The sequence below is a fragment of the Littorina saxatilis genome, linkage group LG3 (genome assembly GCF_037325665.1).
Source record: "Littorina saxatilis isolate snail1 linkage group LG3, US_GU_Lsax_2.0, whole genome shotgun sequence".
NCBI lineage: Eukaryota > Metazoa > Mollusca > Gastropoda > Littorinimorpha > Littorinidae > Littorina > Littorina saxatilis.
In genome coordinates, this window is record NC_090247.1 from 45,857,068 (window position 1) to 45,871,577 (window position 14,510).

The 14,510-nt window shown below is 43.4% G+C and overlaps 1 protein-coding gene across 2 annotated transcripts in view; it reads left to right on the forward strand.

The window, feature by feature from the left end:
- LOC138960781 (mediator of RNA polymerase II transcription subunit 14-like) overlaps window positions 1-13,811 on the forward strand; it is a 170,852-nt gene extending 157,041 nt beyond the window's left edge. For both annotated transcript variants that reach the window (XM_070332427.1, XM_070332428.1), the window contains 6 exons: window positions 6,069-6,277; window positions 6,801-6,921; window positions 7,540-7,601; window positions 7,803-7,910; window positions 12,458-12,577; window positions 12,934-13,811. In XM_070332427.1, coding sequence (XP_070188528.1) covers window positions 6,069-6,277; window positions 6,801-6,921; window positions 7,540-7,601; window positions 7,803-7,910; window positions 12,458-12,577; window positions 12,934-13,176 — 863 coding nt within the window. In that variant the 3' untranslated portion in view covers window positions 13,177-13,811. The remainder of the gene's footprint in view (window positions 1-6,068; window positions 6,278-6,800; window positions 6,922-7,539; window positions 7,602-7,802; window positions 7,911-12,457; window positions 12,578-12,933) is intronic.
- Window positions 13,812-14,510: the final 699 nt, after the last annotated feature.

Sequence of the window (14,510 nt, forward strand, 5' to 3'; positions counted from 1 at the left end):
TAGGTGAGAAATACTAAGACAAAGAAGTAGAAAAAATCCGTCAAAGAAAAGTCGGTTGTAATGGAGTCCGCGGTTCAGACCATCCGCTGGATTGAGGAGTTCCTCTCAAGGAGGACCCAGCAAGTTGTCGTCGAGGGACAGACCTCTACAGTTGGCCAAGTGACCTCGGGTGTTCCCCAGGGTTCTGTCCTTGGACCAACTCTGTTCCTGGTATACATCAACGACATCAGCAACAACATCAAGTCTACAGTCCGTCTCTTTGCCGACGATACCATACTATATCGGCGCATTTCATCACAGGCGGATTCCAACGTTCTCCAAGAAGATCTGGACAAACTAGAACTGTGGGAGAAGAGGTGGTAGATGTCTTTCAACGCCTCCAAGAGCCACGTACTATCGGTCACCCGCAAGAGAATACCGCTCTGCACCAACTACACCCTTCATGGGGAAACACTGCAGAAGGTGGACAAGGCCAAGTACCTTGGCGTGGAGCTCACGAAAGACATGCACTGGGGAGTGCATATTCAGGCCACCACAGCAAAGGCAAACAAGACCAGTGCCTTTGTTTACCGAAACCTCGGGGGCTGCCCCCATCCTGTTCAGACCACCTGCTACTAGGGACTGGTGAGACCGGTCTTGGAGTTTTCTTCCCCAATCTGGGACCCACGTCAGAAGAGCCTGTCCGACAGCCTGGAGATGACGCAGCGACGCCCCGCAAGTAGGATCCTGTGCGACTTCAAAACCACCAGTAGCGCAACGGAACTCGTCTCCAGGCTCAAGCTGGACCCCCTCATACAACGGCGCACCGCAACCAAGGCCACCACTCCCTCTGTTCCCCCCCCCCTCCTCCCCTCTGCATTAGATTCACCTCCCCTTGCATTAGATTCCCTTCCCCTCTCTCATTAGACCCATCCCCCCTCTCCATCCCTAGCGACCCATTAGTAATTAGTAGTGATATTGGTAGAATCTATCCCTCTTGCTCCATATTGTTCGTCCTGTTTGTATTGTTTCATCGGGGCCCAGTTGCTGCGCTAGGTAGCGCTGGGTGGTAGGCTAGCCCCTCAGCCCAGGGCCTGAAATCGGGCGCCACAGCAAATAGCGAAAAGCAATAGCTTGCCTACCAACCCATCACTGTTTTGATTTCGTAGGTACACTATCCACTTTATCTTTCACTCTAGGGAAATTAGGCGCACCAACCAAAATGAGGATCGTTGCCCTGTAAAGGGATTTCCTCACGAACGTGAAGAAGAAGAAGTAATATTGAGGGACCCGTAAAAGAGAGGGGTCGTAAAGGGAGGTACCACTGTACTAGATTTTAAAATATATCATTTGTGTAAATGTAAGTATTAACTGAAAGGCGTTGAGAGTCAAAGTATTCCTTCTGTAAATCACTGTGTATACACATGTGGCATGTAAAGAAATGTTTAATGATACTTTTATGTACTTTTGATTTGGTGAATTTATCATTGGCAGCAGTGTTCTTAAAGCTGGTAAATGTATATTCTGAGACACAATGGGATGTAAGCTCTTTAAATGCATATAGCACGTGGAACAAAAGTAAGTGGAACCAATCTCCTGGCACCAGAGAGAATGAGCATTGAAATGAACAAGCGACTTTCATCCTTAAAAAAAAACAAGTCGCGTAAGGCGAAAATACAATATTTAGTCAAGTAGCTGTCGAACTCACAGAATGAAACTCAACGCAACGCAACGCAGCAAGACCGTATACTCGTAGCATCGTCACTCCACCGCCCGTGGCAAAGGCAGTGCACGTGGAATTGACAAGAAGAGCGGGGTATTCGTTGCGCTGAGAAGGATAGCACGCTTTTCTGTACCTCTCTTTGTTTTAACTTTCTGAGCGTGTTTTTAATCCAAACATATCATATCTATATATTTTTGGAATCAGGAACGGACAAGGAATAAGATGAAAGTGTTTTTAAATTGATTTCGAAAAAAAAAATTTGATAATAATTTTTATATATTTAATTTTCAGAGCTTGTTTTTAATCCGAATATAACATATTTATATGTTTTTGGAATCAGCAAATGATGGAGAATAAGATACACGTAAATTTGGATCGTTTTATAAATTTTTATTTTTTTTTACAATTTTCAGATTTTTAATGACCAAAGTCATTAATTAATTTTTAAGCCACCAAGCTGAAATGCAATACCGAACCCCGGGCTTCGTTGAAGAGTACTTGACCAAAATTTCAACCAATTTGGTTGAAAAATGAGGGCGTGACAGTGCCTCCTCAACTTTCACGAAAAGCCGGATATGACGTCATCAAAGACATTTATCAAAAAAATGAAAAAAACGTTCGGGGATTTCATACCCAGGAACTCTCATGTCAAATTTCATAAAGATCGGTCCAGTAGTTTAGTCTGAATCGCTCTACACACACACACACACACACGCACGCACGCACGCACACACATACGCACATACACCACGACCCTCGTTTCGATTCCCCCTCGATGTTAAAATATTTAGTCAAAACTTGACTAAATATAAAAAGGGAAAAAAGAAATGAGTCGCGAAGAGTGCAAGCTCATATGTTCCTCATTCTCCAAGGCACTTTAACTAACACTTACTTACACAGTCATACACACAAACCAGCTTTCATTCCTGAGATTTTGATCAATGTTAAAAAATTACAGTTTTGCTTGAATCAGCAGACAGCAATCATCGGTGACTTTTGAGTGTTGTTTATATTGATCTAATAAAGTTTCACAAATGGTGCTTATTATGTGAGCTGTTTGATTATATAATCATCATTAAATTACATATCTTACCCAACTCACATATAGCAATTAACCCTAGTTCAGTGCTGGATACGCTGTACGCGTCCCCTTGGTAACAAGGGAGACCACTCTAAAAAAGAGAGTGCCCTATCCCATAATGCCAGACTAACCACCAGTCTGACTTCCGTATGCGCGCGCATACACCGCCATCTTATCATTCCAAACTCAGCGCTCAGCCTGGCTGGTCGCATTTACGTACGCTCTGGCTGTTGTTCAGCCGATGTTGCCTTGTCTGTGGGGCTTGGTTTCTTCTCCTTGGTATTCTTTCGTCGTCTTACCTTGCTACTGTATTGAGGTGAGATTGTTTCTTGTTTTGTACTTGATGTAAAGGCGTTGTTTGGCCATTGTTGACTTGTGAAATTTTTCGAAAATTTTGTTTTCTGAAATTTTTTGTCGAAGTCTTGCTTGCTATGGCTGATAACGTTAAGAAGAGGCAGGTTTCTAAGCAGGTGGCTGCTGAGTCCTCCCCTCCGAAAAAGACGCCTAGGAAATCTTAACAAACTGTCGCGTCGGTGTTAGAACCGAGCTCGGGCAAATGTTTTGATGTTTTGATAGACACGCCTTCTGCCTCCATTTTGCCGGCGAAGCCTTTGGATAAGTCCGCGCATGATGCTAAGCCGGCTAAAGCAGCTTAAGCTCCTGTTGTTTCTGGTCTGGCGGCCGCGGACGTGGCTTCTCTTTTGCTTGCACTTAGTTTGCAGGTATCTTCATTGGCCGAGGAAATTTCGTCTACGCGAGCTGAGCTCTGTGCACTCCCTTCCGGGGTGACAGGGCCGTCGTCTTTGGCCAAGGTTGTGGCGGGTCCTTCCGCTACGGTGACTAGAGCGGATGTTCACGCTGTTCATGATGGGGATGAGATTTTCCCACTTCCGTTGGGTGTTCCTTCTCCTGGTGGTTCGCTGTCACAAGGTATGTCTGCTACACGAGTATCCGGGTTCTCCGGTGAAAGTGTAGCGCGTCTACAGTCAAAAGTAGCCACGGGCATCGCGCTCACGGGTGAAAGTTCTGATACCCTTACTGGCCATCGCCGTTCCGTCGGCAGGTCAGGCGGGGGTAGGGACACTGTAGAGCGTACGGAAGGTCGGTGCTTTCTGCCGTGTCGTTGGGCATTGGTCAGTCTGTGCGGCTTCCGCTTCCGCCCTGGGGGCAGGAAGAAGACAGTAAAGATGGCTCTCTGTTTGACTATGGCAGTCAAGCAGGGGGTCAACTTCCGGATTGCGCTGAGGTGCATGAAGGCTGTCTGGACGATGGTGCTTCCGCTTTGGTGGATGGCGTCGGGTTCCGGTTGCCGTCTAAGCTCAAGTGCAGTGGTGCTTGCAACTGAAACGGCATCAATCCACGGCCGGTTCCGCTTCCGCTTTTGCGGCTGTGGCTTCTGCCGTTAACACTGTGGTGTTTGGTAGTCGGCACTCGTCAGCCTTCGGCTTCCGGTTCCGTTACTGCGGTTCCTCTGCTGTTACACAGGCTGCGTTCACTTCCTCTTCCAGTCTTTCAGCTGGGATGAGGCAAGTGGATGGAGAATCCGTTCACGGAGTTCCGGCTTCAGGGGATTTTTCCCAGCCTTTCCCTCTTCTTGGCATGTGTTGCCCTGTCGGGATTGGTTTCCGGTTCTCATCCTTTCGAAGATCGTTGGGATACTACTGAACGGGATGATGAGGGTATAGAAGATGAAGCTTCTGTGGCAGAGGGTGATACCTCTTTTTGCCTTCCAGCTAAGCTGCCGTCTTTTTAGCTCTGGCAGCAGGGGTTGCTACACGCTACTTTCCCGAAGGGGTAGCAATAGCATCGTCATATGCCTTTTCTTCTCCATCTTTTTTGGCGTGTTTGCTCCTCCTCAGGAACAATCTGCGAACTCTAACGATGTTTTTGCCCCACCTCTGCCTTTGCTGGCATCTATCTTATGGGGAGGCTCTGATTCAGTTTGCCGCGGTTTGCGTCTTCTTTAGCTGATTTGAGCCTTCTAAGGAAAATCTTTGAACATCTAGTTCTTAGGTCCTACATCGGCGGCGGGTGGAATTGTGGAAGGTTTCTCATACGAGTCGCCTTTCTCACTTCTTCCTTCGGAGCAGCGCTTGGCTGAGCACCTGTTGCGGTGTGGCTTTAGCTTGCGTCACCCGCTCAAGTAGCGCATCACTCGCTGGGCGCGATCCGTAGGCTCGTTTAGCGCCAAGCCTAAGAACTTAAGGTTTTCTTTTGTTCTGCCTACGGAACTACCCCCGGGTATCCCGGGGTTGACGGGCATCCTTTTGGGATGTTTATAGCAAGGGGAAACTGTCTGTTTGTAAGAACAATTTTCCCCTGGCTGTAGAAGATTGTGGCCGCACTTCTTTCGATTATCGTCTTTGAACAAGACTTCGATTCGTTCTTTCCCTTGTGCGGTTACGTACTCACGGGATGCCTTTGTGTTCTGTCGGGACACATATATAAAGGATTTAGCTTTGCTGTTCGCCTGGGAGAAGGCCTCGGCCGACAGTATTGTTTTGTCGGTAAGACTTAAATCTCTTCCTTGCTCGAGGGTTCTCTTTCGAATCCTCTTCTTTGCACGTGGACTAAGAAAAGCCCTCGGTCTGTCTTATCAAAGAAAAGCGCTAAGCTGGCCGTTCTCAGTTTCGGCTTTTAGCTTCTTCCCGGCTTGTCGCGTTGCCAAATACCCACCACTTTATCCCCTCGGGGCGATTTAGCGGTCGGGTTCAGTGGGCAAACAATAGCACGTTTTCATTCATACTATTGACAGTTATGTCAACTGGAATCTGAGTGCTTGGCTTCACCCTTCTTTCTGCCTTTGTGTTTTACCACAGCGGCCGGAGGGGGATTAGGACTATATGTGAGTTGGGTAAGATATGTAATTTAATCAAAAATTTTAGTAATAAATTTTCATTTGATTAATATACTTACCCAACTCACATCGTTTATTCCCTCCCGCCTCCCCGCTGTGGGGGTATGGGGGTCTAAAAAAGAAGTGAGTTGGGCTTCGTTTTGGAATGATAAGATGGCGGTGTATGCGCGCGCATACGGAAGTCAGACTGGTGGTTAGTCTGGCATTATGGGATAGGGCACTCTCTTTTTTAGAGTGGTCTCCCTTGTTACCAAGGGGACGCGTACAGCGTATCCAGCACTGAACTAGGGTTAATTGCTATATGTGAGTTGGGTAAGTATATTAATCAAATGAAAATTTATTACTAAAATTTTTGATTTTTGTTGTGTGGTGACAATGTTGACAATGATGATGATGGTGATAACTTATTTACTTTGCCCCCTCATCAGTGATGAGCCCACCATCAAGAATCCTGCCGCAGCGAGCATGGGCAGCGGCCGTGCCAACACTGCTGTCTCACGAGGGGCTGACCAAACTGCTGACGGCCAGCATGCTGCCTGGCTACACGCAGTTTCTGCCTGCCTCTCCCCTCGAGCGCTTCTTCGCATGCGTCCACCTGCGTCGACACATGCAGCGCGTCATTCAGAGTGAAGCCCCAGTAAGCTGTGACCAACTTTATTTTCATGTATTGTTACAATGAGCGCTTGTTGTCTTACTGGGAATTTTACCTTGCTAATTCAAATGGGCTGATGATTACCTGTACTTTGTATTGTTCAAATGATCACACAGCTTGGGCTGGTCAAAATAAGGTAATTCAGCCGTCAAGTTTAACAGGCCTTGTGAAGTGTCAGCTTTTGTATCATGTGAGAAAGGTCAATGGTGAAGTTTAACAATCACTTATATCCCGAGATTATTGTCAATAGTTTAGAAAACAGCAACAAACTTGTGGCTTATGGTGATGAGATGCCAGTGACTGACTATATTGTTAGTGTCTCTGCATTTGTCTCTGTGTGTTTCTTCCTGCCTGCTTACATGTCAATCAGTCAAGTGCATCTGTTTGTAAAATATGTTTATAAAGATACTTGTTTGCATGGTCAGGTTATTTTGCTGCATATTGTCCAAAGCTTTGTGAAAAAGAAAGTTTTGAGGTAACATAACTGATGGTTCAAATGTGTGAACAGTTGATGCAGTGGACGTCTGAACTTGGCGTGGTTGGCTTCAAAGTGGAGTCACTGCAGTGTAAAATTGCCCTCAACCCCAACACTCTACAGTCGCTGCACCTCAAGGTCACACCCACACCAGGTAGTTTCTCGCTATTTTCACAAGTCTATTTTTTCTTCATCAACTGAACACTCGGCAGTCCCAGAACTATAACTGATGAAAAAGAGGTCAATCAGTTATTGCAAACAGTCAAAAACAGGCAGAGATTGTAATGCATATATGGAGAAAACTGTCAAAAGAAATATAAACCAGTTTATCAACAGCTGTTGATATTTTTTTAATATATTCTAAAACCCACATAGACTAGGTGCATAATACTTTTATCCAGTTTTCACCTCAACTATCCATAGGTTTTTTTCTTTCCATCACTTGTTATTTTGACATCAAATCCCAAACGCGGCAGAATAATGGATAAGACGATTGTGGCCACCTAATGGATGAAGTGTGTGTTGACAACTTTATAAGATTATACAGCGCTCTGCTATATGTTTTGTTGACATGGCAGCCTTTTATTAAATTTAGGAACATTGCAAACCCAATAAATGAGTAAAAACATTTTGGAATGCAGAAAAGAAGACAACATAATAGCTAACAGTACAGGGCTGTAAAAAATGTACCAGTCAACTGATTCTTTGATGAGTTAAGTACAAGATATTTTAAGTTTTGAATTATGTCTTAATTGAATGCTTGATGTTGCAGACCATACTGAATCATGGACTGCAGAAGAAATGCAGATTTTGGAAAAGTTTTTTGATCTGAAGGTAACAAAAATTCCTCTCGCTTGTTTACATGTTTGTTCATGAAAGTGGTGGTGAAAGAGTTCAGTAAGACTTTTGTGTGTACAGTTGTGATTGGTGTGTGCAGTCCAAACATCAAAAAAACAAAAATGCAGATGTTGTTAAAAGTAGCCCATGACTGTAGCTTGAAGAATTTGAGCAGCACAGCTTTGATGTGTTGCATAGGTGGCATGTCCCCCGTACAAGGTGAACCTTCTGACAGCGTTTGGTCGTCTGATGGGGGCGCCACTCAGGATCCTGAAAGACTGCATCCAGATCATGAGGCTGGAGCTGGTATGTTCCTGCTTTTGCTTTCTCTGTATTCAAACACTCTTTTGGAAACATGGTAAACACTATTAGTTATCGTTAGATTTGACTGTGATATCAACATTTCTCAGTCTGAATGTCTAGAAAGCTGAAATCATATCAGATCGAGGCCTGATATGATTCAGCCTTTCGAGACATTCAGACTGATAAATGTTGATATCACAGTCAAATCTAACGATAACGATTTTATCGCATTCGATTTCGGAACAGTAGGAACCATTAACCCGAGTCTCAAGAAGTCGGACAAACGCAAGGGAGGCTACTGGCATGTATCTAATGTTGGAAATGTTGGATTGTCTTTTCATGCTTTCGCAACTTTGCTGCTCTTACTTTTATTTTTTAGTAACTGTTTCTTTTTCTCAGACAAAATAAGGCATTTAAAATGAAAAAAGAACAAAAATATACGGTCCAAACAGATCACAAACAAAGGCTAACAAGTTCACTGGAGTTGGAAGGAACAGCAAAGAATGTCCCAGTTACTTCATCAGTCGTAGACTTTTTGACTGTACGATTTGGCAGTTGTGAACGATGGCAGGAACTGAAGTGTGCCAGGCAGTATCAGTGAAGTCCTCTGGCTCATTTTCTGTGCCCAAGAAAGCTTCCAGGTATTTGTCGGTGTCGACGGACTGCATAATAATGTTGTCGAATCTCAGTCCCGCTGAGTGCAGACGACGCATCCAAAATGGCGTCCTTCGACAGCACTGTGACTGTGAAAGATGCTGAGGGTTTTTCGGTTGATGTTGTATGGCTACGACTAAGAAGGGTGGACGATGGTTCATGCAGGTGCGAACTGTTTCAATCGGCTGCTCATTTCCTCCCTTTTTGTGAGTGATGTGCGCTAAAACATTGCAAGAGATCTCACAGTTTTCCGAGTACTGGTACTTTCAAGGTCAGCTTTGTTTATGGCTGTTCCACCCACCTCAGTCGGTAAGAGTGTAACATTCTTTTCTACTACTTCTCTGTTAAAGCTGGGAGGGAAAATATTCTTTTTATTCATTGCACAGCTTAAACTTTCTGATGCAATTACTTTCCTTTTATAAATTTGTGAGACATTTGTTTTCTTCAGGTGAGATTTTTTTCTTCAAAATTAAAATTGATAAACTACTTCCTGCACGATATCAAATTCACTGGGAACTTCCTGCGCGATATCAATAGATATACAGTTCCTAGTTGACCAATGACAACAGCTGTTTTTGTCATGTGATCAGTAAAAATGCGATAAACATTTTAAATGTTAGAACAAATACAGTATTAAAGGCATATTATTTGTTCCTTTGTCAGTCATCTTGGCGCACACTCTTGCTTGATTTTATGAAGTGGAATTCATGATACAATGACTTGTGCTTTACACTTAGTACTTTCTTCCAGCACATTGTACCATGAACTCTATTTTATAAAATGTAGCAAGTGTTTCACTTGGAGACTTTATCGCTGGAGAACAATATAAGATGTTTGGTGGCTTGTTGACAGACCAGCTTTTTTGTTGGTCCAAGGGGACCATATCGTCTTTTGTTTCATCTTTTCTTTATTGACTAAGGCCGAAGGCCGCGGTTGATAAATACGAGACAAAAGGCGATATGCTCCCTGAGGACCAACAACAAAATGCTGGTCTGACGACAAGCCACCAAACATCGTTTTTGTCATCATTTTGGTTGTGCAACAAAATACACAATAACCCACAGGGAGACGAATTTTTAGAATCCAACTCCGGGCCACAAAGCATCGTCACAGTAGCTCGAGATAACACGTCAACCTTGTATGTGACGTCAAACGTGGCTTGTTAACGCTTTTTTTCCAGTCTGAAAATGTACAGAGCTGCGATCATACGTGTGAGTTCAGTAAGTGTTGAGCATATTTCTTTTCTTTTTAAGTGTTTATGACTTTTCGTTGTGGATTTTGTGATTACAGAGATAAGTTGCAAATTGACCATGAGTCGCCGCGGTAATTATCAACATTGATTGGGTCTTTGAGGGTGAATGCTTACAATCGTTGTCCTCGGAAACACAAATCCAAAGCCGCGATGGTTCCACACATCAAACAATCAGCCTGATTGGCTTTTACTTTGACAATCCACGTTTGACCTGAAAGCTCAAACCCATTCACCACCTCGATTTATTGCATGGGGAACATGAGATTTATTTCCCAGGTGTTTGTGAATGAAAACTCGTGAAAATGATGACAATATAAGATGTTTGATGGGTTGTTGACAGACCAGGTTTTTTGTCAGTCCGAGGGGGATCGAGCATATCGTCTTTTGTTTCATATTTTTTTACCAAGGTCGAAGGCCGCGGTCAATAAACATGAAACAAAAGTCGATATGCCCCCTGAGGACCGACAAAAAAACTGGTCTGACAACAAACCACCAAACATCGTTTTTGTCATCATTTTGGTAGTGAGAAAATAAGTGCAAAATCAACACAGGGAGCCATGCTTTGAAACACGAGTTCTGTTTTGATAATACATGTACGTGTTTTGGGGCTCAGCACGTTGTTGCAATCAAAGCTGGCGTGTGAAAGCAACTTTCTGTGTTTTGAGTTCATAAGTTCAAAAGTTGAGATAAGTATATGTCAGGTTTGAGGTTGCACAGTTCAGTAGGTTCCTCTCAGTATTCCATCCCCTCGGTTTTCAGTTGTAAATATTAAGATTAGAGATCGAATGTGGAAGCTACATCTTCTGTGACCTTTGACCTAACGTGCCTTGCTGCACGATGCAAATCTTCTTTGACCTTTGACCCAAAGGTCACAACAGATTTGCGTCGTGCAGCGAAAGAAAGAATCGCGATTTTGTTTTTCATTAGACCTGTCATTCTGCATGCTCGGCTTTGTTAGATGTTTGCATATCTTGTTGCTATGTTCTTTGCTTTTATTGTTATTTCTTATTTTCGCTTCGTTTATGGATGCAACGTCTTGTGCACGGGTCAAAATGTGTGTTTCAGGGGTCAATTGGTTAGACATGACGTTCGTGTTTCTCCGAAGTCTGTGTATCGAAACACAGATACACGCACTCCATGACTTTGTAAGAAGACGGAACATATCGTTAGGTTTCATTTGTTTGTGATGAATTTATGACCTTTCATGAAGTAGTTTTGTTTTTTGTTTACTTTTGCCAGTTCGTTTTTGGAACTTTGCAAAGCAGTGTCATCTGTCTAGGTCTGGGGAAACGCCAATGAAAAGAGCCGAAGAATTTGTGAATGAAAACTCCTCCAATTTGTCACCATTTTCACAAGTTTTCATTCACAAACACCTGGGAAATAAATCTCATGTTCCCCATGCAATAAATCCCCGGTTACCATAGTTGCAGGAAGCAGGTTATACATGGATAATCAAAAGCAAACCCAATAGAAACGCTCGGGGATTCTTCGGCTCTTTTCATTGGCGTTTCCTCAGACCTAGACAGATGACACTGCTTTGCAAAGTTCCAAAAACGAACTGGCAAACTGGCACAAGTAAACAAAAAACAAAACTACTTCATGAAAGGTCATAAATTCATCACAAACAAATAAAACCTAGCGATATGTTTTGTCTTCTTACAAAGTCATGGAGTGCATGTATCTGTGTTTCGATGCACAGACGTTCGGAGAAACACGAACGTCAAGTTCAAGTCAAACCAATTGACCCCTGACACACAAATTTGACCCGTGCACAAGACGTTGTATCGCTAAACGAAGCGCAAATAATAAATAATGATAAAAGCAAAGAACAGAGCAACAAGATATGCAAACATCTAACAAAGCCGAGCAAGCAGAATGACAGGTCTAATGAAAAACAAAGAGGCTATGAGTCGGAAACAAGATCGCGATTCTTTCCTTCGCTGCACGACGCAAATCTTCTGTGACCTTTGACCCAACGTAGCTTCAACATTCAATCACAAAGCTTAATATTTACAACTGAAAACCGAGGGGGTGGAATACTGAGAGGAACCTACAGAACTGTGCATCCTTAAACCTGACATACTTATCCCAACATTTTATGAACTGAAAACACAGAAAGTTGCTTTCACACGCCAGCTTTGATTGCAACAACGTGCTGGGGCACCAAACCATGTATTATCAAAACGGAACTCGTGTTTCAAAGCATGGCTCCCTGTGTTGATTTTGCACTTATTTTCTCACTACCAAAATGATGACAAGAACAATGTTTTGTGGTTTGTTGTCAGACCAGTTTTTTGTCGGCCCTCGGGGGGGGGGGGGGGGGGGGGGCATAAGACGATATCCTCCCCCTCGGACTGACAAATAAGCTGGTCTGTCAACAACCCATCAAACATCTTATACTATTGTCAGAAAGTTGCTGTAAGTTCAAGCAAAGAAGACTAGCTTGCAGCAACATAAACAGCAAAGTTATTTGCTGAGGTCTTGTCAGATAATTTCATTTTGTACTAACATCACAAAGTTCTGTGCTGACAGGAATGAAGAAGACAAGAGAGACAGGTGTGAAGGCAGAAAAGACATTGTTGCTTGTGCCAGGACTCAGAGTTGGGTGTTTTGGCTTATTCAGTGTGATCCCTTGGTTTTGCAGGCACCAGATCGTAACCTGAAGTGGTCAGTTCAGTGGTGTCTGACCATTCCTCCATCCCTCCACTTCATCTCCCCGCCTGGTACCCCTGCCATTCTGGTCAAGAACAAGATGATCTTCATGGTTGGTATTAGTGCGTTGGTGTGTGTCTGTGCATGTGTGTTTGGATTGGTGTATGCATTTCTATCTGTAGGTCTAATGTCATCATCTCTGTTGCTCTTGTCCAGTGCTTGTGACAACTCCCAGTTCTACACTATGTAACTAGTCTTACAAATGTTCATGTGTAAGGAAATTACACCCCTCTTTCTGTCGTGGATGTTATTCAGTGTGTGGGTGGTTTTTTTTGTGATGCTTTGTGAATTGATTAGGGAAGCTAATTATAATTTTACATCTGAAACCCTTTGCAGTGCATACTTCTCCCATACATTGGGTTGGGCGTGTGAGGAGACCTTTTGTAACACAAGTGCTGTTATTTTCAGCTGCAGTTCACGCGGATAGGGCTGAACGTGGAGGCACAGTCGCTATGTGTGCCCATGCTGTACGAGATCAGTCAGAACAAAGTGCAACAAGTGGACCACCAGGGGTCGCCGGCACTTACAGCTATCGCCGCCATGCTGTTGCGATTCTCCGAGATGCACCACAACCCCAACGAGTGTGCCATCTTCCCTGCTGTCCGAGAGCTGATGACGAACCTGGTCATACCGGTCACCTCTGGCGTGTAGACCGCAGGGCCGTGCTTTAGGCCCAACCCCATTCACGGAACAGGGCTGAAACTTCCCACCAGCAAAGATTTCCTGATGACTTGCTGAGTTTCAAACCTTCCAGGAGATAAGCATCCCCTAGAAAAACTTGCAAAATATCAGGTCCACTCGGCTTCTAAGCAGATTGTCCTGATCTTTAACATCCCTGAGGGAAAGCAAGTCATACTGAACATACTGTTGGCAAGATCAACACAAAATGAATGTGTCAGTTCTGCTATCCAGGTGGTGTCTTGGTCCATCAGTAAATCTGAAAGTGCAGTATAAGGCTTTCAGAGTTTTCTTTTTTCTGTTAAGCCATGGTTATACACCTTATGACTGGATGAGGTTGGACATCTCTACATTTTGTAATGGACTGTATATTGTAGTTCCGCGTGAAGCGCTTACTCCATAGACCATTTTTGAGAAACTGCTCATGGTAGACACACTAGAGGGGTCTTGGAAGTTGGCTAGGCAAGGGAGTGGGGTCGGTCTTTTCTTCTGGCAATGTACTTTCAAAACCAGGGACAAGAGAAATATGTTGAAGTAATGGATGCTGATTTTGAATGTCTTTGTTGAAATATTGTGACATCATGCTTTGGTAAAGTGTGTAACAGATATATTGCAAAATTTGTTAGTGTGTGTGGGTGTGTGCGAGAAAGAGAGAGAGGGGGAATTGAATTGAACTTTAATTTACAAGGATAAAGATTTAAGGCTAGGCCTTTTCTTACTTGGGATGCACAGACACATAATAAGAAAAGTAAACATTAAAAACTTCAAAACAAAAAGAGGTGAGAAAAGAGACGGAGAGAAAGAGACGCAGATAATTTCGTCAAACCAAACAAGACTATGGATCAACAAGATGCTTTATTTGGGGTGATTTACAACACATGGTTAGTAACTGGTCTCCAAAAATTGTGCCACTCAAGTCTATTGGTATTCAACTAACAATGACAGTGGGTTTCTGGCAACACTCTAATGGTTAATCAACAGACATTTACAAGAACCTATTACATTTCTAACTGTTCTACAACAGATTTTATTGTTGTAAATATTATACCTGATAAGAGATGGAGGTATACTTGATCAACGTATCTGTACATCTAAAGTTTAACAGAATTTATTATCAAATTTCTGACAGACCCTTGATGACAACGTTTTATGACTGTGTGATAAACATTTTCAAACCATCCAGAAAAGTAGATTCATCCACACACCCAACCGCTGAAAAGAAAGAAAAGACTCGGAGCACAATTGAAGCAACGATTTGTCTTGATGTGGCAGATGAGTATACAAACAGTCAAAACATTCACACAACT